Source organism: Armigeres subalbatus, chromosome 1, assembly GCF_024139115.2.
Source record: "Armigeres subalbatus isolate Guangzhou_Male chromosome 1, GZ_Asu_2, whole genome shotgun sequence".
Classification (NCBI taxonomy): Eukaryota; Metazoa; Arthropoda; class Insecta; order Diptera; family Culicidae; genus Armigeres; species Armigeres subalbatus.
Window position 1 is genome coordinate 51,702,543 of NC_085139.1, and position 26,847 is coordinate 51,729,389.

Sequence of the window (26,847 nt, forward strand, 5' to 3'; positions counted from 1 at the left end):
AAACCAATCCAAACCAATCCAAACCAACCAAACCAATCCAAACCAATCCAAACCAATCCAAACCAATCCAAACCAATCCAAACCAATCCAAACCAATCCAAACCAATCCAAACCAATCCAAACCAATCCAAACCAACCAAACCAATCCAAACCAATCCAAACCAATCCAAACCAATCCAAACCAATCCAAACCAATCCAAACCAATCCAAACCAATCCAAACCAATCCAAACCAATCCAAACCAATCCAAACCAATCCAAACCAATCCAAACCAATCCAAACCAATCCAAACCAATCCAAACCAATCCAAACCAATCCAAACCAATCCAATTCAAACCAATCCAAACCAATCCAAACCAATCCAAACCAATCCAAACCAATCCAATCCAAACCAATCCAAACCAATCCAAACCAATCCAAAAATCAAACCAAATCCAATCCAACCAATCCAAACCAATCCAAACCAATCCAAACCAATCCAAACCAATCCAAACCAATCCAAACCAATCCAAACCAATCCAAACCAATCCAAACCAATCCAAACCAATCCAAACCAATCCAAACCAATCCAAACCAATCCAAACCAATCCAAACCAATCCAAACCAATCCAAACCAATCCAAACCAATCCAAACCAATCCAAACCAATCCAAACCAACCAAACCAATCCAAACCAATCCAAACCAATCCAAACCAATCCAAACCAATCCAAACCAATCCAAACCAATCCAAACCAATCCAAACCAATCCAAACCAATCCAAACCAATCCAAACCAACCAAACCAATCCAAACCAATCCAAACCAACCAAACCAATCCAAACCAATCCAAACCAACCAAACCAACCAAACCAATCCAAACCAATCCAAACCAACCAAACCAATCCAAACCAATCCAAACCAATCCAAACCAATCCAAACCAACCAAACCAATCCAAACCAATCCAAATCCAATCCAAACCAATCCAAATCCAATCCAAACCAATCCAAACCAATCCAACCAATCCAAACCAATCCAAACCAATCCAAACCAATCCAAATCCAATCCAAATCCAATCCAAATCCAATCCAAATCCAATCCAAATCCAATCCAAATCCAATCCAAATCCAATCCAAATCCAATCCAAATCCAATCCAAATCCAATCCAAATCCAATCCAAATCCAATCCAAATCCATTTTTTTTTATTTCTCACTACTCACTTCGCACTTTTCACTTCTTACTTCAAATTTCTCACTTTTTATTTTTAACTTCATACTTCTTTCTTCTCCCTTCTCACTTCGCACATCTCACTCCTCCTTTTTCACTTTGTACTTCCCGCTTATAACTTCTTATATCACACTTCTGACTTTTTTTTCACTTCTCATTATTCATTTCTCACTTCTCACTTCGCACATCATACTTCTCACTTGGCACTTCTCATGTTTCACTTTTAACTCCTCACTTCTCACTTATAACTTCTTTTATCTCACCACTTACGTCTCATTTCTCGCTTTCAACTTTTCTAACGTTTCACTTCCTACTTTTCTTTTCTCACTATTCAATTTTGTATTTTTTACTTTTCGCTTCTCACTTCTAATCTCTCTCTTCTCATTTCTCACTTCCCACTACTCACATTGTGAGATTTTTTTAAATAAAATTTTGGATTCGCACTTCTCACTACTCATTTTTCACTTCTTACTTCTAACTTTTCATCACTTCTCATTTCTCATTTGTTACTTCTTATATCTCACTTCTCACTTCTCGCTTAGCACTTTTCACATCCAACTTCTAACAATATCGTGCATGTAATTGTTTTTGACAACATCGAGTTCGCGAGGTGAAAATGCATTAAAAAAATTACTTCTTTATAAAGAATAAATATCGAGTAAGAGAGATATCGACTTACGGAGGGAACGCAGTATTGTAGATTCAAGACACTTTGAAATTCATCGAGTAAGGAAAAATATCGAGTTAGAGAGAGTTTACTGTATTTTGATCAGAAAATCGGAAAATGTTCGCTTTCGCCATGTTGCCGTTGAATTATGTTTACCCTCATAACGTTTTTCATAGTTTTTAATCTAACCAGATGTTGAAGCGATCGCTGAGTTTCAAATAAATTTGCCTTTATTCCGTATATATTCCAGTTTTCCAGCAATGTCAACCAGACGTCACGACTCGATGCAACGATCAACCAGCTTTACACAGTCGAAGCACACATATTCGCTGGCCACGTGACGTAGAAGTACAAATTTCTGACAGCAAATGCTTCAATGGTTTGCAGTATTTATTGTTTCTGACAATGTTGAAGATGGGGAAACACATACCTATTCTGAAACCAGGGATGAACTCTACTGCCTTGGCAACTTACTGCCGGCAGTATTTGAACTGTTTGCGTGACTAATCCTCCAGGGGTTAATCATCCACTTTGATGAAAACATCACCATCACACCGCGATGCATCGATTCAGCTTAGCATTCTCAGGAGCACTCTACCGTTAATCAGCTCAACCGGGTGGAAAACATGGTTTATTAACTACGCCAAGCTGATATCAGGCACTTGTGAAGAAATGAACAAAAAGAACTCTACGTGGCCCAGAACCGGCTGTTATGGACCATCCTCGAATCAGCGACCTGTATATCATCCCGCAGGGTGTAAAAATGTTGCGAAACGAATTGACAGAAGCATTAACAATTTAATTAAAGGTTGTATTTGAATGGACAAACGTCCCTTAATCATATTGTACTTGTGAAAAGCTAAATGAATGAAGTTGAGTATAAAGTGAAATAAAAAACAAATTCTGTCGAAGTGACAATATATCCGCTCAATACTCATAGGCCCAGTTCTAGAACCAACTTTTTTTTAAACAATATGTTGCATTGAAACAGTTTTGTTTTACCATAACTCAAAATCATGATAAATACAGACCAATTGTTTTACAAAAAGCAAAATTGCATGCAGCTTATAGAACCATGACAGAAGCTTGCATCTCCCCGGAGGTCCCTTGAAAAATTCATTGTCCCTGACGGACGCCAACAGACAGAACTGCATCCTCATCGTAGCATCGAACAACCCGCGAGCCGGCGGGCAAATTTGCTCATGCATGGACCACAAAAATGTACTTTAATTAAACGTCACATCCTACCGTGTTACATTCCATCCATCAAGTCAAGCTTGCGTGGGTGTGTATGCAGTGTACGGTTTTGACCGGGAGGGCGGAATTGGCTTCCATTTGCGGTTGAATTTGGTCGCTCGCTGGTGGTTGCCGGGAGCTTATGTTCCAAATCGTTCCCCGCGGTCATCGGTCGTACCGTTTGTTCGTTGTTGGTTGCCCGGGTATCTTCACGTGTTTTATGCACCTCTCCCGCTGATGGTATTGATTGGCGTCGTCGGACAAGCTGCGTGTTTGACGATGGTGGTTACGAGAGCGATTGTGGGAAGGTAAGCTGCATCAATGGTAGGTTTCCATGGTCTCATAGATTGCCTTTGAATGGCATATTCGGTACAATGTAATATTTGCGTCAGTGCAGGTTGAACGGAAAATAGTCGTTTTCCCGGAATCGCCAATATTGTCACGGTGATTCAATGAATCCGAGCGAGAAACCAATTAGTGGTCAAGAAGAGCGATTATTAAATTATTGTACGTATGCATGAAACATGGCTTCAATCGCTGCCAATAAAGAGTGGACTATTTTGACTAAACTCTAGACCGAAAAGATGTATTGTTTGTCACAAGCCACAAGCACAAATTCTCAAGCTCCATTCGCTCATAAAAAAGACAATTCTCCTATTAACACGCGCCATCAATTTATACTATAATCCATCTTAACGCAAGCGGCTCTAATTGACACCGATTAAAATACCAACTCAAGAATGATAGACATAAAATAGACTCACCTTAACCGGGGACGATGCGAGCCACTGCTGGAACAAATCCGACGTAACGGAAGCTCGGTGTGGTGAGCGGGGTGACGATTTGCACATTTCGCCCCCACCGCTAGCGGACTGCAATCTGGCGATAACTTCGGGTGGTGCCCGTTCGCGGAACCAACGCTCGATGGCACTCGAGTGCTCGTCGAAGAAGGTGCCCACCTCGTCCAGCTCCTCCTGGGAACATCCGACGGCCTGGCGCACCGGTGACAAATGTGTCGGCGATTGCAGCTGGCTCATGCTGGACCGCTGGGAGTTGTTCGGCGACAGAAGGTTGAGGTCTTCTGCGGCTGTGCCAGAAAAAACACTTCCCTCACCGGTGGAGGGCCTAGAATTGCTCCTAATTAAGCCGTAATTAACTTCACTTACTTCACCATTTTCACACTGGGAGGATAGCTTCGGAATGGCACAGCAGTTCTCGCCGGTTGGGGTTGTGCTGTTACTGTGGTTATTGTTATTGATGGCGACTGGTGATTCTTGGCTGGGGAAAAGGAAATCGAAGAAACCGGCGTCCGGTGAGAATGGAACGGTTTGCGGATGCACACAAAGTTGCTCTAGTGAGATAGGGGGTGAAACATGGTTGACAAATACTCGGTTGTACCGTCGTGGGGGTACTTTCGGCAAATGCTACACACGTGGGTCTAACAGAAAGACTCACCAAAATTGACAATCCGTTGAGAGTACAATGGATAGGTTACCGGGTGTGCCCCAATAGTCACTAATATAGACATTAAGTGAGGACTCACGGCATTCCGAGCATTGAAACATTTTTAGTTTTTTGGTAAACAATTCTATTGTATTCTCAGGTTGGTCCCTGTATCAATTGAAACAAGTGCAGTTTATTAGAAAAAAATGCTTCATCCAGGGCACGATTCAAACAACATGCGTAAGGGGTGATTCAAAACAGACGTCCGATGTTTTATGAGACTCCAGTCGAGTCAAGTAAGAGACACTGACTGCTGAGGTCGAAATACGTATCCGATAAAGTAACAACCATGTGGTGGAATTAAAAGGGATAGTACGAATCGTCTTATGACAAGTGAGATTTTACAAACAGTTCAGACTTGCACGAATATTACTATTGAAGCTCATTTAGCTGCCTGAGGTTTCAAAACAGCGTCTGATGATTGAAAAAAAGGTAGTGGATTAATGGACAGTAAGTGCCTGACATGTGAATGGAAATCAAATTTGTCCCATAATTATATTCAGAATAAAGATGAGTTATTTTTTGCTAAAAGGAGTTTATTACAGTTACACGTATTATATCTTACATCCGTTACTTTGAATAACCCCTTTATATGTTATACTTCTAAAATAAATTGATATTCAAATCATATTTTATAAAATAGGGACAAATGGTTTACTTATAAATGCATTGGTTCATAAAAAATAATTAGCAGAAAGGGTAACACGGAGGGGAAAAAAGTGTACTTCACACATTCTACTTTATATCTCAATGTGTATAGGTTTTTTCCATAGACTTTTGCATATCTGACCTATTTTACACCCAAATATTGATAAGCTTTTGCAACCTTTTTGGGATTTTATTGTTAAATTCTACCGGGATTTTTTTTTAATTCTACGGAAATTACTTCAGGAAATTCTTTATAAAAAATGTTTCTGGGATTTCCTTAGCAGACATCTCTGGGAATTTGTCGAAGAATTTCTTCAGGACTCACTTCTAAATTTCATTCTCATACTTCGGAAAAACTAAACAATCTTTGCGCAAAATTCATTCAGAACTATCCCTGTTTATTTAGATCCTTGGGAAATTTCGCTAAGCTTTACTTCGGAAATTATGCAGAAAGCATTGCATTAGGAATTCCTGATTTGTGCGGGAACCAAAAAATAAGACTGTTTTTCAAAATTCCTCAACGTTTCCGTTACCAAACCCTTTTTCGAAACGAAAATATTTAAACCAAAACACTCTGGTAAAAATGTACTTTATACGAAAGCTCCTTGCCCTAGTAGCATTTTAGTTTTATTCTGGTTTTATCACACTCTTGTAGAGTCAATTATGGTCTTCAAGAGCGTTATAAAAATTAAAATGTTACTTGGATGCTCTCTTGAAATTTCAAAGCGTCATCTAGCTTTGAAAACTGAACTTTGAAAATAGAACTACTGAAAGGAACAGACAAACAGAAGTAACACTAAGGAAATTCAAAAGATATTTGAGTTACTAGATAAAGATTGTCGCTGCCGTCGCTGTCAATGAAGGAAAATTACATACGATTTGACAGTTTAGTACCACACTCGGTTTAGTACCATGTCTCGGACAGCAGAACAAAGGGAACTGAGGCGACAAACATTATGTAGTAACTAAAATATCTTTTTGAAATTCCCATTGATCATGAGATTCAACTGAGTTTCACATCCAGAGGCACATGCATCGAATACCTTTACTATAATATATTTGACATCTCACACTAGCGCCTTCTGTTGGCAGTGTCTTACTAAACTTGATTTCGTGCAACATGCACGAGGCAGAGATGCATCCTGAACAGAACATGAGCCAAGAGCGTGCCTTGGTGTTGTTAGTTTTGAGCTCTGAACACAGTTCAGAGTGCACTGGGTTGGTACGCAAGCAAAACGATCATGGTAACTAAGATTCCTTAGATTTGGAACTATGCAAAAACATACCAGCATGCTTGATTTCTATCCGTCAGATGCCCACGTGTTCCATTACAAGCTGAAAAATGTGTAGCATGCCGTCGCTTGAATTTGTTTTGCTAGGATACAAGTTTCTAAGTAAGGTCAGTGCTCTTGAACATTGTGCAGTGTTCAGAACGTTTTGAACGATGCTGGGTCATTAGGCCGAACGGTCATTAGGCCGAATGAGAACTGGGGAGTGAGAAGTGAGTAGTGTGAATTGAGGAAGAAGTAGAACGGAAGAAGAATAAGGAAAAAGGAGGAAGAAGGAAGAAGGAAGACGGAAGAAGGAAGAAGGAAGAAAGAAGCAAGACGCGAGAAAGAAGTAAGAAAACGGAAGAAAGAAGAAAGAAAACGGAAGAAAGAAGAAAGAAGAAGGAAGATAGAAGAAAGAAGAAGGAAGAAGGAAGAAGGAAGAGGGAAGAAAGAAGAAGGAAGAAAGATGAAGGAAGAAAGATGAAGGAAGAACGAAGAAGGAAGAAAGAAGAAAGAAGAAGGAAGAAAGATGAAGGAAGAAGGATGAATGAAGAAGGATGAAGGAAGAACGAAGAAGGAAGAAAGAAGAAGGAAGAAAGAAGAAAGAAAAAAGAAAGAAGAAGGAAGGAAGAAGAAGGAAGGAAGAAGAAGGAAGGAAGAAGAAGGAAGTCGGGAGAAAGAAGGAAGAAGGAAGAAGGAAGGAAGAAGAAAGAAGAAGAAAGAAGAAAAAAGGAAAAAGGAAGAAGGAAGAAAGAAGACGGGAGAAAGAAGGAAGAGGGAAGAATAAAGAATTAAAAAAGAAGAAGAAAGAAGAAGAAAAAAGGAAGAGGGAAGAAGAAAGAAGTAAGAAGTAAGAAGGAAGAAAGAAGAAAGAAGAAGAAAGAAGAAAGAAAGAAGAAGGAAGAAGGAAGGGGAAGAGAAAAGAAGGATGAAAGAAGAAAGCAGAAGGAAGAAGGAAGACGGGATAAAGAAGGAAGATGGAAGAAGAAAGAAGGAAGAAAAAAGAAAGAAGAAGGAAGGAGGAAGAAGGAAGAAGGAAGAAGGAAGAAGGAAGAAGGAGGAAGGGAGAAGGAAGAATGAAGAAGGAAAAAGAAAGAATGAAGAATGAAGAAGGAAGAAGGAAGAAAGAAGAAGGAAGAAGGAAGAAGGAAGAAAAAAGAAAGAAGAAGGAAGAAGAAAGAAGAAAGAAGGAAAAAGGAACAAGGAAGGAGAAGAAAGAAGAAGGAAAAGAAAGAAGACAGATAAATGAAGGGAGATGCCCCAAGTAGCACTCTTGTCACATATCAGTCACTGTGACTCGTATGCGATCGAATCCAGTCACATTGGAGTTGCTGCAACCAAATCGATCTGATTTGTGCTACTAGGGGCAAGAAGGGAGAAAGAAGAATGGGTAAAGTGAAGAGAGAACTTCTCATTTTTCACTTTTTGCTTCTTTTTGTTAATTCGGCTCAATGGCCATTCGGCGTAATGACCGTTCGACCTAATGACCATTCGGCCTAATGACTTTCGGCCAAATGTCCTTCGGCCTAATGGCCTGACACCGTTTTGAACATGAACAAGCGTTCTCGTTTTCAGATGAACCTCTGGCACGAGGTAAAGTAGCTTACCAATGTGGTGGTAAAGTTGCTTACCAAGGTGGTGGTAAAGTAGCTGTGCGATAGTTTTTTTTATGCAATTGTTCTAGCTGTTACGTCTGTTTGTCTGTGATGCAGGGTTCGGTAAAAGTACAGTTGCGATTTCATTAACTGAATTTGTAAAAAAGTTGGACTGGGACCTTGAAAAAAATTTACACAGAACGGACATGAAAATGGTGTTGTCCATAATGCAAGTTTTGGAATTGATTGTAGAGTTGATTCAAAAGTATAAGATTGCTTATGTCGTTCCTGTTCGCGTGACTAACATCTAGACTACTTTGACCTGGCAGCCAAAGTACCGGCACTACAAGTGTCAACCCGATGTTTATGATGGAATTCAACATGTACTACAACATGATGCATAACTTATGGCCAATTGATGCTTGTTGAAGCATAATTTGGCAAAATAATTTAAATGACTACAGCGCCACTAGCGTCTAGTACTTATGATTCTACTGATTGGAGTGGTGCACGTTGACTAGTTAAGTCGAACAATTTCGTAGCCTACTAATGTGCACAACAAGATTCCCAGAAGTAAAGACTGTATCGAAAATAAGTTAACAACTTTCGAAGCGTTGCAACTCAAATGCTCATTAAGATATTGGTCCGTTTTAACACGCATTCTACGTATTCATCTGTTAAGATTCAACTCAGAACTTTTTTGTTTGTAAAACATGTTGTTTCCGATGTACGGTATGTACCGCAAATTGAAAGTGATATTGAAATTCAAGTTTTGCACCCATGTCTCAGTAAGAAAGGCATAGCCATGAATAAGGTGTTTCGCTATCCATCCTGCGAAGGTAAAAAATCATGGCCAACAAGCTTGCAACAAACAATCCCGTAGCAATAAGCCAATGCCTACACACTTAAAAAAATTGACCGAACTCGGTTTCAGTTTCTAACGAAGTCGATCGGTTATCACTCAGAACCTAGTAAAGAACCGAACAACTCGTTTGAAAATAAGTTCTTAACCGAATGTTTTCAAATTATAAACGTATGATCGGTTTCACCTAAATAAATTTGACAGAAATAAACCGATCGTTTCGGTAATACATTTTTATGTACAAGTTCGGTACGACGTTCGGTAACAGGAACTGAACAGTCGGTAAATATTTATTTTGACGTACATAGAAACAATTAAAGTTGAGAGAACGCTTTCCGTGTGTGCTTCATGGCTGTTTTTCATTTAATCACTGCATGCTGATTCACCTTTTTTTTGTAAGAAAATCTTGGAGCGATTGTTATATGTGAGATGTAAGTTCTCTTGAGAATTGATTATATGTATAATTACGTTTATCATTATCTAGAAAATTATTGCTGGAAAATTCTGTCTGCCACATATTTGCGCTGACACTTTTGCCAGCATTTGCAGCAAGTTTTTTACGTGCCGAAATTTTTCCGTATATCTAAATGTACGCTTCACAAAATGAGTATAGCAAATAAAATCAAATATAAATATTAATACTGATATGAATTTATTTAATTTTAACTAACAAAAAGAACCGATCTCCGTTGTTACTGAACAGTAAGCTCGGTTGTTTTGACAGCTTTCGGTTTAATTTGGTAACCGACACTCGGTTAAAGAAGGATGTACGAACCGAGTTATTTCGGTTAGTTTGACGTTTCAGTATCGACAAAATGATTACCGAGCGATCGGTTACTCTTTGTTGAACCGAGCAGACAACCGAGCGTTCAGCAGATAAAAACTCGGTTCAAATACAACCGAGTTCGGTATAATATTCTAAGTGTGTATAGTAGTGCCATCTACCGAGTTTGACTTCGCCGTAAGCAAACGGGACCTTTGCTGCCAATCATTACAACTACCATCACTTCAGCATCCCGGACACAAAGTCAGATTTTTTTTTTCAAACCGATGAGCTCGAGGCAATCGAAGAAATTATAATATATAAAAAATTCGCCTTTTTCGCCTCCACTGAGGGTGATTGGGAATGTTTTTGCTGGAAATTTTTGTTAACAACCTTCCGAGATTCGCAGGGTATTGGTTCGCTCACGCAGTCACGTCTCTGTTTTGAACGAGAAGCGTACCTTTTGCAAAAGTGTTGCACATTTTTTGAGATTTCAATTCATTTTATCCAGAATAATTTGTAATGTAAATTCCCGGAGATTATGTTGATCTTTTGTAAAATAGTAGCCCTCAAACTGCTGATGTTAAGTGCAAAAAGCGGAAAGCTTTCATTTTAATTTAAGACGTTTCATTTCTCTTAAAAATTCTCCTGTGAAATTTCTGCGGAAAATCCTACGATAATCTTTGCAGCAATTTTATCTGGGGATTTTCACAGATATTTGCACAGGAGTTTCTAACAAAATTCTCGGGAATAACTAGGGAACATCTTCCCATAGTTCTACGGAAATTCGTACAAAAATCAAAGCGGAAATTCCTCGACAAAAAAAATCGCCGAAAATCCATTGGGAATCTTTGTGAAAATATATTCAAAAAATTCTCCGGAAATTCTTTAGGGAATATCTGAGAAAACTTATAAAAATTCGAAATGGCCGAAAGCCATTAAGCCGAATACCACTTAGCCGAATAAACCGTTAGACCGAAAGTCATATAGCCAAAATTGATGTTTTTCCGAAAAGATTTATATTCCGAACACTAGTTGGCGCAATATGACGTTTGGCCGAGGAATGCATTTATATAGCTGAACATGTCATTTAGCCGGATATGCTTCATTGTTGAGCTAGTCGAGCGGCCGATAATTTTATCAGCCCAAACTGTTCATATGGCCGCAAAATTGTGTTACAAATGCTCGAATGGCACTAGCCTGGATGACAAACGCCCGAAATAATATGTGCTTGAATTCTATTCGCCCGAAAAGATCATTTGCCCAATCAATGGCAGAACACAATAACATTTTTCGAAAGGTAATGTCTTATTGAATTTCCCTTAAAAAATGCAATTGTAAAATAAAGTTTAATTAATTTTAATCGCTGTTGTTCGGGATTTTTATCACCGAAGTAGGTACTTTTGCAGATTCCTCGGTATTTTAGGCTAAATGCCTTATATTTGCTAAAGTTCAGTTCAGACATTTCGTCACCAAGACCCCGGTCAAGATGAATACACTACTCGGTGTTCCAATCTGACAATTTTATGGAGGAGAAAAAGGTGGGGGTGAAAAAATAATTTTCAGGGCAAAACGTAAATAAACTCGCTGGCTCTCCCATAGTAAAATTCCAAGATGGATGAATCGTGAATTTTGTAGATTGGAATACCTAGTAGTAGGGGAACTGTTCCATTTTCCATCTCACTGAACATATATTCATCTCATCGCAAAACAAAGAAATACGGCACCAATTTCGTCGCTTCTTTTTGCTAACATGCGTGCTTACTGCTGAAAAAAATCACAAAAATAATAAACAAACCAAATACCTTTTCATTGCTTTGTTTTTCGTGAGACCAATATCGGAGCTATGGGATGAAGTCCAGGAGCAGTAACCCTATATGCTTCTTGACCCCGGTAATCAGCTGAACTATTTCACGAAGAAATCTGTAATCTAGTAATCGAGTCCTGTAAATAAGGTTAAGTGTGTGATTCAGTGCCGTAGCGTACGATTCGTACTTCGTGACAACATTTTTAAAAGAAATTTTTTTTTCGGAATAGAAATGTTCAGAAAACCATCCCAGAGCAATTTTTTGTGTGACTGGTGTGACTTAAACGAACTGGCTGAACGGTGGGGTGTGACACATCTGGGTGACCATCAAGATTAATGAGAAGTTTTAGATCGGTGTGTTTTTATCAGATTTCTCACGCTGCATCTTTTTTTGAAAAGATGCAAAGATTTTCACAGATTTATGAAACGACCCGAGCAGCACACAAGTTGCACATATATCACAATAACTTATCTGTGACCAGATTCAGTCACAATTAGATTGCTACAACCCTTTTCACTTAACTTGTGCTGCTTGTGGATGCAAAATCTTTGCATGCGCTGCTGCAGCAGATGTCATCCGTGGTAATGGTTCAAGTACGAATCGTTTTCGGAGAAATCGTTTGTGGATGGCCAAAGGAATCATCCCTAGGTGGCCGAAAAAATCGCTTCAGGATTTCCGGAGGAACCGTTGGAAAACTGCCGGAGGAATTGTTTGCAGATTGCGGAAGTAATTGTTTGCGAATTGACAAAAAAATCGTTGACATATTGCCAGAGGAATTGTTCCCAGATTAATTGTACCAGAATTACCGCAGAAATCGTTCCCAAATTGCACGCGAATTTCCGGAGGAATCGTTCCAGATTGCCATAGGAATTGTTCGCGGATTGCCGGAGGAATCTTTACCATATTGCGGGAGTAATCGTTCGCGGGTTGCGGGAGGAACCGTTCCCGGAATGCCAGAGGATAAGTTTTCGGATTGTCGGAGGTGCAAGAAGAATCGTTACCGATTTTCCACAGGAATCGTTCGCGTATTTCCGGAAAAATCTTCCACGGATTGCCGGAGGAGTCTTTCGCTAATTTCCGGAGAAATCGTTTTTGAATTTCTGGAGGAATCGTTCTCGATTTGCCGCAGGAATCGTTCTCGTATTTCCGAAGGAATGGTTCTCGTTTTGTCCAAAGAATCGGTCGCGTATTATCGGAAAAATCATTTCCGCATTGTTGGCGGAATTGTGTCTGGATTGCTTATTTCCGGGGAAATAGTTCCCGGATTGCTGAGGAATTGTTTTGGGATTACCGTGGATCGTTCGAGGATTGCCGGAGCAGTAGTTCAAGGGGAGGATTCTTACGGGAATCCGGGGAAAATTCGTTTCGGAATCCATGGAGCATTCGTTCGAAAATGCAGAGTAGAATCGTTGGAAATCTCACTGTGGACTCGTTTGAGAATCCAGGAATGGTTCGTTGAATAATCCAGGATGTATTTCTATGAGAATTTGAGAACGATTCCTACAAACGACTGCACCAGCAACTTACGAACAATTCCTCCGGAAATCCTGGAATATTTTCCCCAGAATTCCGGGAACAATTCTTCCGACAGGCCACAAACGTCCCTCCGGCAATTCGAGAATAAAACCTCTTGCAATCCAGGAATGATTTTCCCAGTAATTTGCGAATGATACCTCCGGCAATCGGCGAACAATTCCTCCGGCAATACATCAATTCTGAATATTTTTTCCAGCAATTCACGAAGGATTCTTCTGGCTATTCGGGAATGATTCATCCGGCAATCTATGAAAGATTCATCCGATAATTTTGAAAAGATTTCTCTGGTAATCCAGGAGCGAGTTTCCGGCAATGAGGTACCGACTGTTTACTTCGATGAAAATCTCTTCCAGTTGGGAGCAGTAGTAAAAAGTCTCGACAACAACCTTGGTACTCCACAAGTTTATGGTGTTCGACACCGAGTGGCAATACAGACGTTTCTTTCTGTTTTATTGAACCTGCTACTACATGGTTTGAAATTTTTACTGACCTCATAGAAGAATGGTAGTTGGAAACCAACAACCATACAACCATAGAAAAATCAAATATATCAAAAATGGGGGCAATTTAGAGAAAAGTAATGATGATGAATGCAGTATAAGGTAAAAAGATTATCTCCTGCAAATAACTTGCACTGATTTGGGGTTTTATAGCGGTTAAACTGATTTTAATACCATTCCTTCGGCAATCCAGGAGCGATTCCACCGGCATGTCACGAACGATTCCTTCTTCAATCTGCGAACGATTCCTCCGACAATTTTGGAAAGGTTCCTCCGGCGATCCACAACGATTCCTCTGGAAATTTAAGAAAAGTCCTCTAGTAAGCTAGAAGCAATTTTTCCGGAAATTTTCAAACAACTCCACCGGCAATCCGGGAGCGATTCCATTGGCAATTGGCCTTTCCCGTCAAAAATTGTATTTCGTGTTATTGTCTCAGTCGATTCTTTGGCTTATTTATGGTCAACTTTCCCATGGAACCCATATTTTTTTAAGCCTCTAACTATTTTTACAAAACAAAAACCAAAAAAGTGCTGCACGAGTGAATCGGTCTGAAAAATTCACCCGTTGTTCGTTCAAAAGCGGGCCAATCTTGAAAAAAAAGCACTTTTTCGAATTTTGTTTTAAATTTACTTTCAAATGATCGACTTCTTCTTTTTCTTCTTCTTTTTATTGGCATTACATCCTCACACTGGGACAGAGCCGCCTCGCAAGCTTAGTGTTCATCATGGGCGTAGCCAAGGGGGGGCAGGGGGGGCCGTCGCCCCCCCCCCTAAATTGTGGAAAGATTGAACGGGTACTGAAATGAATTCCCTCAAACACGTGCACTTTACGATTCAATCATATACAGAAATAGGTGGTTGAAATTCAAAAAATTCCCAAAACTTATTAGGGCATCCAGGATCCATAATATATGAAAGTTCAAAACATTTCGAAACATTTCGGGCTCAAAAATTCTCCTTGAAATCCTTCTAGAAGCTCCCCTGGGAACTTCTAAGTTCCTCCGGAAAGTTATCCACAAATTCCTCTGAAAATCGTTCGAAAATCCTTCTCATGTAATTGTAATTCCTTCTTATCTAGAAACCCCCCACTATTTTTTTTAGGGAAATTCACGAGGAAATTCCTTGAAGATATCTTTTCTTCTCTCCAAGATTTACTTCTAGATATTTCTTCGGCTATTCTCTCTTCAGGAAGAATCCGGCATTTCCTTCACGCATGCATTCGAGAGTTCCGTCAAGAATACATGTTCCATTCGCACCTCATTGCATAATACTCACCCCTAGCTATAAATCAACCAATTCAGATGTGTAAGGAATAACAACAAAACCTCTTGTTTAGCGAGTGTGGAGGTTCTGTTGGCAAGACGGCAATCGGCTTCAGACAAATCAACGAAATTGTGAGTTATACATTATTTCTAATTATGCAAATAACTATTAATAAATATATTATTTCAGCTTTTTAGCTAATGAATTACAAATATGTATTTTATTTGCTGTAAGCATCGGTTCGAAGCCACCAGCCAATAGCTCCCGCAACAATACATACGAAATTTTTTCCCAAAATTCTACCAGAAGTTTATTCAAAAATTTCTGACGGAAATCCTCCGATTTAGCTCCATAATTTCACTTGTAAATCTATAAGAAATTCCTTCGGAAATTCTTCTAGGAACTTCTCCGGGCATTCCTCTCGGAACTCTTCCTTTAATTCCTACGGGATTACTTCCAGGAAATTTTCCGGGAATATCTCCAAACATTCAATAGCGAAATCATCTAGCATTCCATTCTGGAATTCTTTTGGCAATTACTTCAGAATATCCTTCAAGTAATCCTCTAGAAATATCTTCATGAATTTCTCCTGGAATTCGTCCAAGTATTTCCCCAGAAATTCTTACAGGTATATTTTCGGGAGTTTCTTCAGGTACTTCTCCAGGAATTCCTTCTGGAATTTCTCCGGAAGATTTTCCGCGGAAATGTACTCGGAATTTACTCGGATATCTGCCACGAGTTCTTCCAGAAATTTCTTCGGAACAATCCGCAGAGATTTTCTTCAGCAATTAATCCGGGAATACTGCATTAATTCCTCCTGGTATTTTTCTGGGAATTCCTTCAGATATTTTTTCGGAAATTCCTTTAGGAACTTCTCTAAGAATTATTTCAGGACTTCCATGTGGAAATTCCTCCGGAAGTGCTTATGGGAGTTCTTCCAGGAGTTTTTCTAAGAAATTCTCCGGTAATACCTCCAGGAACTTTACAGGGAATTCCTGGACGATATTTGGCAGGAATTGCACGGGAAATGGGATTTTGGAAGTTCCTTCAGAAATATTTTTTCTGTTCCTCTAGGGTATTCCACCGGATGTTCCTCTGAAGTTCCACCAGTAGTTCCTTCGGGAATTCAATCAGGCTTTCTTCCAGGAATTTATTTAGCATTTCTTTAGGCATTTATCTACAAATTCCTCCAGAAGTTCCTCGGAGAATTTCTCTGGGAGTTCTCACAGGAATTCCTCCGGGAGGTTCTCTTAAGAATTCCTCCAGGAGTTCCTCCTGGAATTCTTACGGAAGTTCCTTTGGGAGTTCATCCTAGAATTCTTACGAGAGTTCCTCCAGGATTTCCTACGGAAATTCTTCCTGTAGTTCTTCAATGAATTCCTCCAAAAGTTCCACCGGCAGTTCCTCCGAGAATTCCTCTGAAAATTTCTCCCGAAATTCTTATAGAAAATCCCCCGGGAGTTCCTCCGGAAATTACTCTGGGAGTTCCTCCGGGAGTTCCTTTTCAGAGAAACACCCGGAGAAACTGCAGGAGAAACTCCCGGAGGGATTCTCGTAGAAACTGCTGGTGGATCTTCCGGAGGAATTCCCGAAGGAGCTGCCGGAGGAGCTCCCGTAAGATCTCCTGTAAGAACTCCCGGAGGAATTTCAGGAGGAACTCCTAGAAGAATTCCTAGAGGACCTCCCGGATGAGCTCCCAGAGAAACTATCGGAAGAACTTCGGGAGGAATGTCCAGCTTAATTTCTGAAGAAAGCCTAAATGATTTCTTGAAAAAAGCCTGAATAATTTCCTGGAATAGCTTCTGGTGGAACTCCCGGAGGAATTTCCGGAGAAACTCTCGGATGAATTGCTGGTGGAATTCCCGGAGGAACTCTCGAAGGAATTTTCTGGAAGAATTTCTGAAGAAACTCCCGGGAGAATTTTCAAAGGAACCCCGGGGAAACTACCAGAAGCATTCTCGGAAACAAAAGAATTCATCTTATAGACAAATCTCGTCTAGCTGAAACCTTTGTTGGGGTTTGTAGCTGGACCATCATCATCATCAGAGGACTTCCCGGAGATCTCCCTGAGGAGCTCGCAGAGAAATTCTCGGAGGAGCTTCTGGTGGAAAATCTATATAAATTCCTGAAGAAGCCTAAATAAATTCCAATTCTGCCAAAATTCCCGGAAGAATTTTCAGAGGAACTGCCGATAGAACTACCGGAATAATTCTCGAAGGAAATCCTAGATAAATTCTTGGTGGAAATGCCGGTGGAAATCCTGGAAGAATTCCAGGAGGAATTTTCGGAGAAACTCCTGGAGGATCTCCCAGTGGAAATCTTGAAGTTTCCACCGGAATTCTTTCAGGATTTCATTGCGAATTAATTTGGGAACTCCTCCGAAAATTCAATTGTTGATTTCATTTTCGGTATAATTTCTGTATAAATTTCCGGTGGAATTCCTGGAGAAATTCTTTGAAATTTTCACAAGAAATTATTCGAAACAATTCACGGAAAATTTTAAGGAATTTACACAAGAAATTCAAAGATTTTTCGTGAATTTCTTAGGAATGTTTTCTGCGGAATTTCCACGGAATATTCTTATTCTTAAAAATTATGGGAAACAGCACGAAATTATTTGAATTATTGCAGGGAATTCTGCAGAACTTATAAAGAAGTTCGTGAAGATTTTCTTGGAGTAAATAATGGTGGAATTTTCGAATCAATTCCCGGCAAAATTTATGGTGGAATTCCTGAAGACACTGCCGAAGAAGTTGCTGGAGGCATTCCTAAAGAATCCCTGATAGCTTGCATATTGATAAAGCTTGCAATTGATAAAGCTTGCATATTGATTTTTCTGCCTATTTTATGATAAATATTATTTCAGAGAGGATTTGTTTAGAAATTCAGATGTATGGTACTAGTTTTCTAAAACTTATGGAAGAATGCAGGATTTTTATAATAATTGTTATAGCCGATTTAATATTCTTTCAGAATACTAAGTTCGTTAATATTTTTCTCACTTTATTTAAAAATATCTGATGAGCAATAAATCACGCATTTTTGAATCCATTATTGTTTCGATTTGGTTTGGATTTGGTTTCATGTGTTTTTATAAAACTACTATAAAACTACGATTTGGAAGACCAAAAAAGTTGGCCCCCCCCTTCTCGAAATCCTGGCTACGCCAATGGTGTTCATTAAGCACTTCCACAGTTATTAACTGCGAGGTTTCTAAGCCAGGTTACCATTTTTGCATTCGTATATCATGAGGCTAGCACGATGATACTTTATGCCCAGGGAAGTCGAGACAATTTCCAATCCGAAAATTTCCTAGGCCGGCACCGGGAATCGAACCCAGCCACCCTCAGCGTGGTCTTGCTTTGTAGCCGCGCATCTTACCGCACAGCTAAGGAGGGCCCCAGGATGATAGCTGTATTGCTTTTCACAATCAGGTGCACTCTATTGCGTCGGATGTCAACTGACAACCTTCTAGAATGCGTTCTAGTTATCGAACGGCATTCGCTAACTAAAACGTAAACATGTTGCACTTATCTAACGACTAGTGTATTGTCCATAAGAAATAATTGAGAAATTCTTTTAGCTGAAAGCAAAATAGGGCCGAACTGGTAGTTTGGCCGAAAAAATCGTTTTTCCAAACAGGTAGTTTGGCCGAAATGGTCATTCGGTCGAATAGGTTATCAACCTGAAATGCCGTTTCCCGAAATAGTCATTTGACAGAATGGGCCATTTGGCCGATAATGTTGTTTGGTCCAACAGGTCATATGACAAATGTCAATTACTGAACGGATAACACGGTCAAAAATGCCCTCCCGTTTGGCCAAATGACATTTACGGCGAAATGGCCTTATTGTTAAAAGATCATTGAACGAAATTTCGTAGCCTCTCTACTTTGTAAGTCGATTTAAGCCAAAAGTCATCTAACCAAATCCCATTAAGCCCAATTGGGTCCTAAAGCCCTACCTCGTTTATGATTGCAAACGATAGTGCATCGGTCAAGAATACTTGAACCGTTGTTATAAAAATTCTGGTAAAATTCTAAGTCAGTAAAAATAATATTTTTGTGTTTAGGACATTTTAAGGCAAATTTTGGGCTGTGCAACATTCCAGAACGAATGAACCATCAGCCCAAAACGTCAGCCCCATATATTAACTGTCAAAGGTTGAGTCAAGTGCTCTGTGGTGTTTTGCTAGTGCGTTTGAATCCGTACGTCAAACAAGACCGAAAATGTCGAGGAAGTATTTTTCTTCTATTTTTCAATTCCAAATTCAACAATGTTCTTTTCGATTTTTGAGCCGAAAGAAAAACTGACACGTTCAGGATGATTACCTTCATCGTTCCCTGAAAGGAAATCAAATATCAATTCTTCATTTTAGGACCCAATTGAACGTATATCTGAAACTGTTATCAAGTCGAAAATGGTTTGTCCGCAAATGTAGTTTAGCCGAAAGCGACATACAGCCGAAAGAAACATTCGACCGGACTGGTAATTTGGCCGGAAAAATCGTTAGACCGTAAAGGTAATTTGACCGGAAATGCCGTTTGGTAGGAATGTTCATTTGGCAGAAAGAACTATTTGGCCCGAAAATGTTCTTTCTTCGAAAATGACGACCAAACGGCATTTTCTGCGAAATGTCCTATTTGGTTAAACGACTTCGTAGCAAAATGATCAATTCAGCCAAACGACCCTTTTCGCAGAAAATGCCATTTGGCCGACATGGTTGTTATGCAGAAAGGACATTCTGTGCCAAATGGCTCTTTCTGCCAAATGACCATTCTTACCAAATTACAATTTTGGTCAAATGATCTATTCGGTCAAACGACTTTTTCCGCGAAACGGCATTTTCAGTCAAATTACCTGTTAGGGCAAACAACTTTTTCGGCCAAATTACCAGTTCGGCCAAATGTTCCTTTCGGCTGTATATCGCTTTCGGCCAAACAACATTTTCGACCTGATAACAGTTTCAGATACACGTTCAGCTCGGCTAGGCTCAATGGAATTTGGCTAGATGACTTTTGGCTTAAAGGCCAGTATCGACTGGTTATGGAATTTTGCTCAATTATCATTTGACAAAAAGGCCATTTCGCCAAACGGGTGCCCATTTTTAACAGTATTATCCATTCAGTAATTAACATTTGGCCGTATTCCAAATAACATTTTCGGCCAGATGACTTGATAGAGCAAACAGCATTTTCGGCCAAAGTACCAGTTCTGCAGTCTGGTGCTTTCGGCCAATCGAATTTCCCAAGAATTTCTCCAGGACAATGCAAAGCATTTCCAGTAGAAATCGAAAGAAAATCCTTAAAAAATTGTTGAGTTGAAAATCAATATTTTTTTTTTGAAATCTAAATTTTGAACAACCTTCTGCGGAAACCTTGGAGAATTTTCCGTAGAAATTCAGGGAAATTTCTCATGAAAGTTCCACAGAGTCTCCCACGGATATTCCAAAGAATTTTCTGTTCTAACGTTGGCTATACCAAAGTAGTCGTCTTAATTAATTTAGTTTGAGAAAGTCAACGTTGAAGCATCCTTCCAGTCACTCCAGGCAGTCTTGTAAAATGTCATCTGCATTAGACCTCTTCATGTTTTCAAAAAGTATCAAGAATTCAATAGGTCAGCCCAGAATCACAATTCTTATGCTAAAATAAGTCTCTTGTTCGCTAATTCGGATAAAATTTAGGGGTGGCTCAAGTCGATTTAGTGTTTTTGGGCTATTTTCAATTTTGGAAAAAAAATTAACAAGTGATATAAACGTCGAAAACTATCGCAACAACCTCTATACGGAAGCTTTTGGTGTGCTCTACAAGTCTTGTGAACATTGCGATTCATTCCGTTCACGTTTTGTCCATGTTGAAGTGATTTTTAAGCTTTTAAGTGCATAAAAATACTATTTCCCCCACAAGTCGTTGTTCTACAAAATTTTTGAGTTTATTGCAAATGATTGTTAATTTATTATGTTAATATTCCTCTTTTTTCCAATTGAAAAGGGCCCAAAAACACTAAATCGACTTTAGCCACCCCTAAATTTTATCCGAATTAGCGAACAAGAGACTTATTTTAGCATAAGAATTGTGATGCTGGTCTGACCAGATGAATTTTTGATACTTTTTGAAAACATGAAGAGGTCTAATCTGCATGTCATTTGACTAATTTCTTCATAACTTTCTTTAGAAGCCAAATTCACTTCATAATTTCAGATGTACTCATAACGCTAGAGCAGTGCTATATTTTTGTCCAAGGGTAGGGTGGGAGGCAAAATGTCATTCAAATGACATTATGTCAAATGACACGTTACATTTTGGAGAGATTTCACATGTTATGTTATATTTACAGCAATGTCTTGTTCGACAAAAATGTAGGCACATTTAAGCGTTACAAGTTTGTCATATCTCATGAATTGATAGCATTCTTCTTCAAATGACATTTTACAACACGCGGCGTGACAAATTTTGAACGGCGGCGCGCCGATGCAAAAATGTCGGCGGTGGCAGCGGCGTGCTAAAAACTGTAGGCGGCGTGGCGCGGCGGTGCACACCTCTAAATTTCAGTTTTCCAAGGAATATCCCCAGAAGTTTCTTGGAGGATTTCCACAGGAATGCCTGGAGGAAGTTCTGGGAGGAACTCAAGCTTAAGTCCCAGGACTTTATGGAGGAATGTCAACTCTAAAAACTTTGCAGAATTTGTGGAGGAATTATTGGAGGAACGTTGTCAACTCTCTGCAAAAATTCCAAAAAAAGCAGTTTCAAAGATATTCCTGTAGAAGTTTTCTCAAAAAACTTTGCAGAATTTATGGAGGAATTATTGAAGGAACTTTCGTTGAAATTTTTGAAGGAGCTTTCGACGGAATTTTCGGAGGAGCTTTCGACAGAATTTCACCACAATTTTAGGGAGGTGCTTTCACATGATCTTCCTTAGGAATCTTGACGTTAATTCCCGGAATCATTCTCGCGGGAAATCCAGGTGAAGTTTCTGCAGAAAAAGCTCTGTGTAAAGTTATCCTAAATCGGATACGGGGCAAAATATACACGACTCTCCGACGGTCAGCAGGCAGGATTCCGCCCCAGAAGATCATGAGTGGACCGTATTGTCACGCTCCGTATTCCAATTTATTTGATATTCATTGACTACGAAAAAGCTTTCGATCGTCTGAGCCACGAAATTTTTAGGGAGCCCTTAGATGCTAAGGAATTCCTAACAAAATTGTCGGCCTCATCGAAGCGCAGTACGAAGCTTTTACGTTCAGAGTCCTGCGTAACGGAGTTTTGTCAGACCTGGGTAGTTGCTGAAGTGAGGCAAGAATGTATTCAATCTCCGCTACTGTTCCTCATCGTAATCGAAAAGATCATGGTGGGTGGGATTCAAAGTTTACCAAACCGTGGATTACTCAGGTAAACTATTACTTTGGAGCATCTAAACGACTTCGATGTGGCTCTACCAGCTCAACGGTACTTTGATATGCAGAGTAAGCTGAACGACCTGGCCCAACGCTCTTCTAGGGTGGGTTTCACCACCAACGTCAACAAGACATCGTTGGATGTTAACACAAACAACCCCTCCAACTTTGCGGTAGTCGGCCAAACAGTAATGAAGGTCGAAAACTTTCAATGTCTTGGCAGCCAGTTAGCGTTGGACGGTGAAACCAAGATGGACATAGGAGTATGAATCAAGAACGCTAGGAATCCTTCAGTTAAATATGAAGCCCCAATCAGAGTTGTCAGCGCACCAAATTTCGTATATTCAACTATAACGTGAAATCTGTGTTGTTATACGCCAGTGAGACTTGGTGTGTATCAGCAAAGATCACGCAGAAACTGCAATTATTCATCAAACGATTTCTAGGTTCTACAATTTGGACAAAGTGGCCTCATAACTGGAAATTTGAGAGCGTAAATGGAGGTGGGTCGACCACACATTGCGAAAGAATGAAGATTAAATTTGGAAGTAAGCGCAGACCCAGGGGCTCATGGCGACGCAGCCTCAACAAGGTCAAGGCTGAGTGAGCAGCCACCCAGGCACTTTTACGTTGGCTTTATTCACCCTTAATTATGCTCAAGACACATGAGTGAGTAAGTTTTGCAGGACTTTGAGTAATTCCCACAGACGAACTCCCATTGACATAATTCAGCATGAATTTTCGTCGGAGTTTTTGTAAGATTTCTTATTAAAAATTTTACGAAAGGAAACCAGGACTCAGAAGAGGAATTTTGTGCAATAAAAAAAATACCTTTAGAGGAATATTCCATTGAAACTTCCACCATGTTTTTCCGAAGCAAATTTAAAAAATCTGTTGAAATTCAAAAATCTAGTTCCCAGAAATATGAATATAAATAAGCGACGAGATGGAAATAACTCGGTTACGAATGTAATGTCAACAAACAAGAATGCATTTCGTTCCTGATCAAAAACATTATTAAAATTTTGGGGCAAAAACAGGTCAGACATGTGAAAATGAATCAAATAATGCGTATTCATGGGGGACAAATGAAGAAGGTAGTTCTACCATCTGTGCGTGTGTTACTCATTCAAACAACAGGTCCTCAAGATAAAGTGACAATGTTTCAAGCCAATCAAAAACCATGCAATGTCCGGGCCAAATCACTGAAAACATAAATCCCAGAATAGAACACAACACTCTCTAGAGCTCGACGCATAAAATAATATTGCATGCTATTTCCCACGCCGTTCCATTTTTACCAAGCAGCCACCGATGATGGCGATGTTGGCGCCGATGGAGGTGGTGGTGGGTTTGCCGAAGGATTTTCTTCACCCAACGCGGCATTATCATCGTCGCCGTTTTCACTGTTGCTGCTGTTGTTGTTGTTGTTGCTATTGTTATAACTATGATTGCCACTGACGACGACGACGCTTTTGGCGCCGCCACCCCCACCTCCGCTGGTCACCAAAACGCTTTCTTCCACGTGATTCACTTCAGTCGGATCTTCCGCCGACATTGTCGTTCACTCTTGGTCGAGCGCCAGCGAGCTAAACCGTGTCTTAGCCACAATTGCGAAAAAGGTGGCTGTCGTGGTTGACTTTCAGCGCTGCACAAAACTCACGTAAGGTCTCCCGCTGTTGTCACCGTAGCCGTCGTTCCTAATAATTACTGGTCGGTGCTGGTTGTTACAATCTGACAACACTACACTGGTACTATTAACTATTTCTGTGGAGACGTTCTGCTGCTTCTTATTCGTGCGTATTATCAGTGCGGGTTAGCCGCACAATCTCCCGCAGAGAGCCGGTGCCACTGTCACCGGAAGGTACTCGTTTCTCGGAAGTAGCGTTAAGTGGTTGCATTAAACGCTGGCACCGGCCATATGATACGAGCATTCCCACTACATCCTTTTTTTTCCACTCAGCGACAACAAAATTGGATGTTGAATATTAAGTTATTCGTTCTTTTAAATCCTTATTTTTCCATCTGAATTTTTCGCTGAATCCAATTACCCGTTAAAAGCACTTCATACCATTAAGATCTTTTTTTCCAATACCTACGAGCATAGACTTCCAACAATTTGCAAGATGAAATGAAGGGAAATATCATACATCGCGTTTTTGTTACATATTGAGTATCATGTTAATAATATATAATCAACATCAGTGTAGGATTGACTCAATTTCAATAACAGTGCTTCAAAGTTTGAAGTAGCAACGTAGTGCCATTGAGATGAAAAACGGACGTTTTTATATAATATTCCAAAAAACAGCGCGTTAAAATTTGAATGCAGTCCCATTGACGGCACTTAAGAGTTGGAAACCTATGCTCTGGTTTGCACACCTGTGCGTGACGATTTTAATTAAACACGAAATTAACCCCGTCCATTATGTATTCTATTTTTTCTTCTTCACTCTGTTGGTCAGCTCACACGTGCACGGAAGCACCTACACAAGCGCGGCTGTTCTGTGCACTCTCGCCACCAGTACGCACAGCGGGGTGGTTATCCTGCTCGGAACAAACACACGCGCCTCGTCGACGTTTAACGCAACAACGTCATGCAAAGCCGGAACTCACCCGGACGACAGACCGGAAAGATAATCAAGTTATGTAAGCTCGGTGGGCGGTATGCAATACGTCAGCTGTGTGAGCCGCTACATTCTATGGTGACCGGCAGTGCCAAGCCGGTGTTGAGCAGTCGGGAAAAACCTGCAATGGAAAAAACAGAGAGAGAAAATGGAGAAAATATTATTTCTGCTAATTTGTAACAGCATGGGGTAACATTGGATGAATAAAGTAAAAATTGCAAATGTGAACACGTAGGTTTTTTTGTAAAATCGTTCAAGCTTATGCACATGGAGCACTTAAATATCCACTCATTTTTATCATTTTATTTACAATTTGTGAATACAATTTTATCTTTATTTCGGATTATTGAAGAAACACCACCTTTTCAGGGGATCTCTTAAAGTTATCCGAGGAACCGCTGGAAAGTTATATTCAAAGCTCAAAATCTGTAAATTCTCAGAAACTGCCCGATTTAGTTTTCTGTCACCAAAAATTAGACTTATATATTTTTGTAATTATTCCAATTTACACGCGTCGTTGAACTTGGGCGAGGTTCAGCCAAATCGCACCAAGCACCAATGCAAGATTACCCATTTTTCTGCCCAAGCTTTCGTTTACTAGATTTAATTGGTCGCAAACGGTATCGAATATCCCTCAATCCCGCAACTGAGGATGATCTACAACAAATGTCTAATCTAATCTAATCTAATCGAACACAAACGCAGCCAGTACAAAGAAAGCATCCTGGAAAATCATTGAGTTAGATGACGCCCAATAATTTTTCTTGTCAATATTGAGGCTCACAGCATACCAGTGGTATGACATAAACTTCAAAGCGGCCAGGCCCACTGCGTTGTGTTTGCCGCAGAGATGATTCATAGAGATGTATCGTGTTCAAGTATTCACTTCAACGTGATACATATTACAAATCTACAGGGGTTGAAGGATGCGTGGACATACCGTACCATACGCACCGCGTTCTTTTTAAGTTCTTATTTTGGTAGTTTTATATAAATATGTGGTGAAATGAATAATATTATGATAAGAAATTATATCAAATCTATATAATAAAAATGAGTTGAGATTTCCTTCCTGACGATTTATCTCGCAAACGGGTTGACCGATTTGCAAGATTTTTTCCCTAATCGATTCGTTTTGGGATCCGCAAGGTTTGTATATGCAAAAGGTCGATGAATTTAACGGGGAAATGTAAAAAAATCATTGGAATACAATTTTGGGTCAGCTGTTGAGGAAAACAAAACAAACGCACGGAAATTGATCTAGAGTGCGGTGCTGCAAGTAGTTCATTGTGACATTTGCAACACCCGGGCAAAGCTGGGTTTCTTTCGCTAGTTTTATATATATTTGTAGAATATAACATTAACTAGAATATAACATTAATAGGGCCCTCCTTAGCCGTGCGGTAAGACGCGCGGCTACAAAGCAAGACCATGCTGAGGGTGGCTGGGTTCGATTCCCGGTGCCGGTCTGGGCAATTTTCGGATTGGAAATTATCTCGACTTCCCTGGGCATAAAAGTATCATCATGTTGGCCTCATGATATACGAATGCAAAAATGGTAACTTGGCTTAGAAACCTCGCAGTTAATAACTGTGGAAGTGCTTAATGGAACACTAAGCTGCGAGGCGGCTCTGTCCCAGTGTGGGGATGTAATGCCAGTAAGAAGAGTTTTATATTTTAAAATTTTCAATATTTCCACAATCGCACACCTCCATGCTTCTATGCACTCACATTTTTGTATCTTGTTATTGATGTTAAAGTATAAAATGTTGAAAATACGACAATATGAAGATCTGAAAATAAGATAATATAAAAATATTAAAATTTAAAAATACAAAAATATGAAAACGAAAACCTGAAAATATAGAAAATATAAATATCCAAATTATAAATAACAACATGAAAGTATAAATATATAAGAAAGACAAAAAAAATGAAAATTAAATATTAGAAATTATAACAATATGA

The 26,847-nt window shown here is 39.7% G+C and overlaps 1 protein-coding gene across 9 annotated transcripts in view; it reads right to left on the bottom strand.

The window, feature by feature from the left end:
• The window catches only part of LOC134225369 (cGMP-specific 3',5'-cyclic phosphodiesterase), a 278,804-nt gene that overhangs the window by 153,938 nt on the left and 98,019 nt on the right, over window positions 1–26,847 (bottom strand). For 2 of the 9 annotated variants that reach the window (XM_062705411.1, XM_062705421.1), the window contains exons 1-2: window positions 23,554–24,289; window positions 3,873–4,386 (exon numbers count right to left, since the gene is read on the bottom strand). In XM_062705411.1, the coding sequence (XP_062561395.1) occupies window positions 3,873–4,386; window positions 23,554–23,810 (771 nt within the window). In that variant the 5' untranslated portion in view covers window positions 23,811–24,289. Of the gene's footprint in view, window positions 1–3,872; window positions 4,387–4,563; window positions 4,674–23,553; window positions 24,316–24,742; window positions 25,001–26,847 lie in introns of those variants that run through there. The other 7 variants (XM_062705395.1, XM_062705387.1, XM_062705446.1 and 4 more) reach the window with 7 other exon arrangements.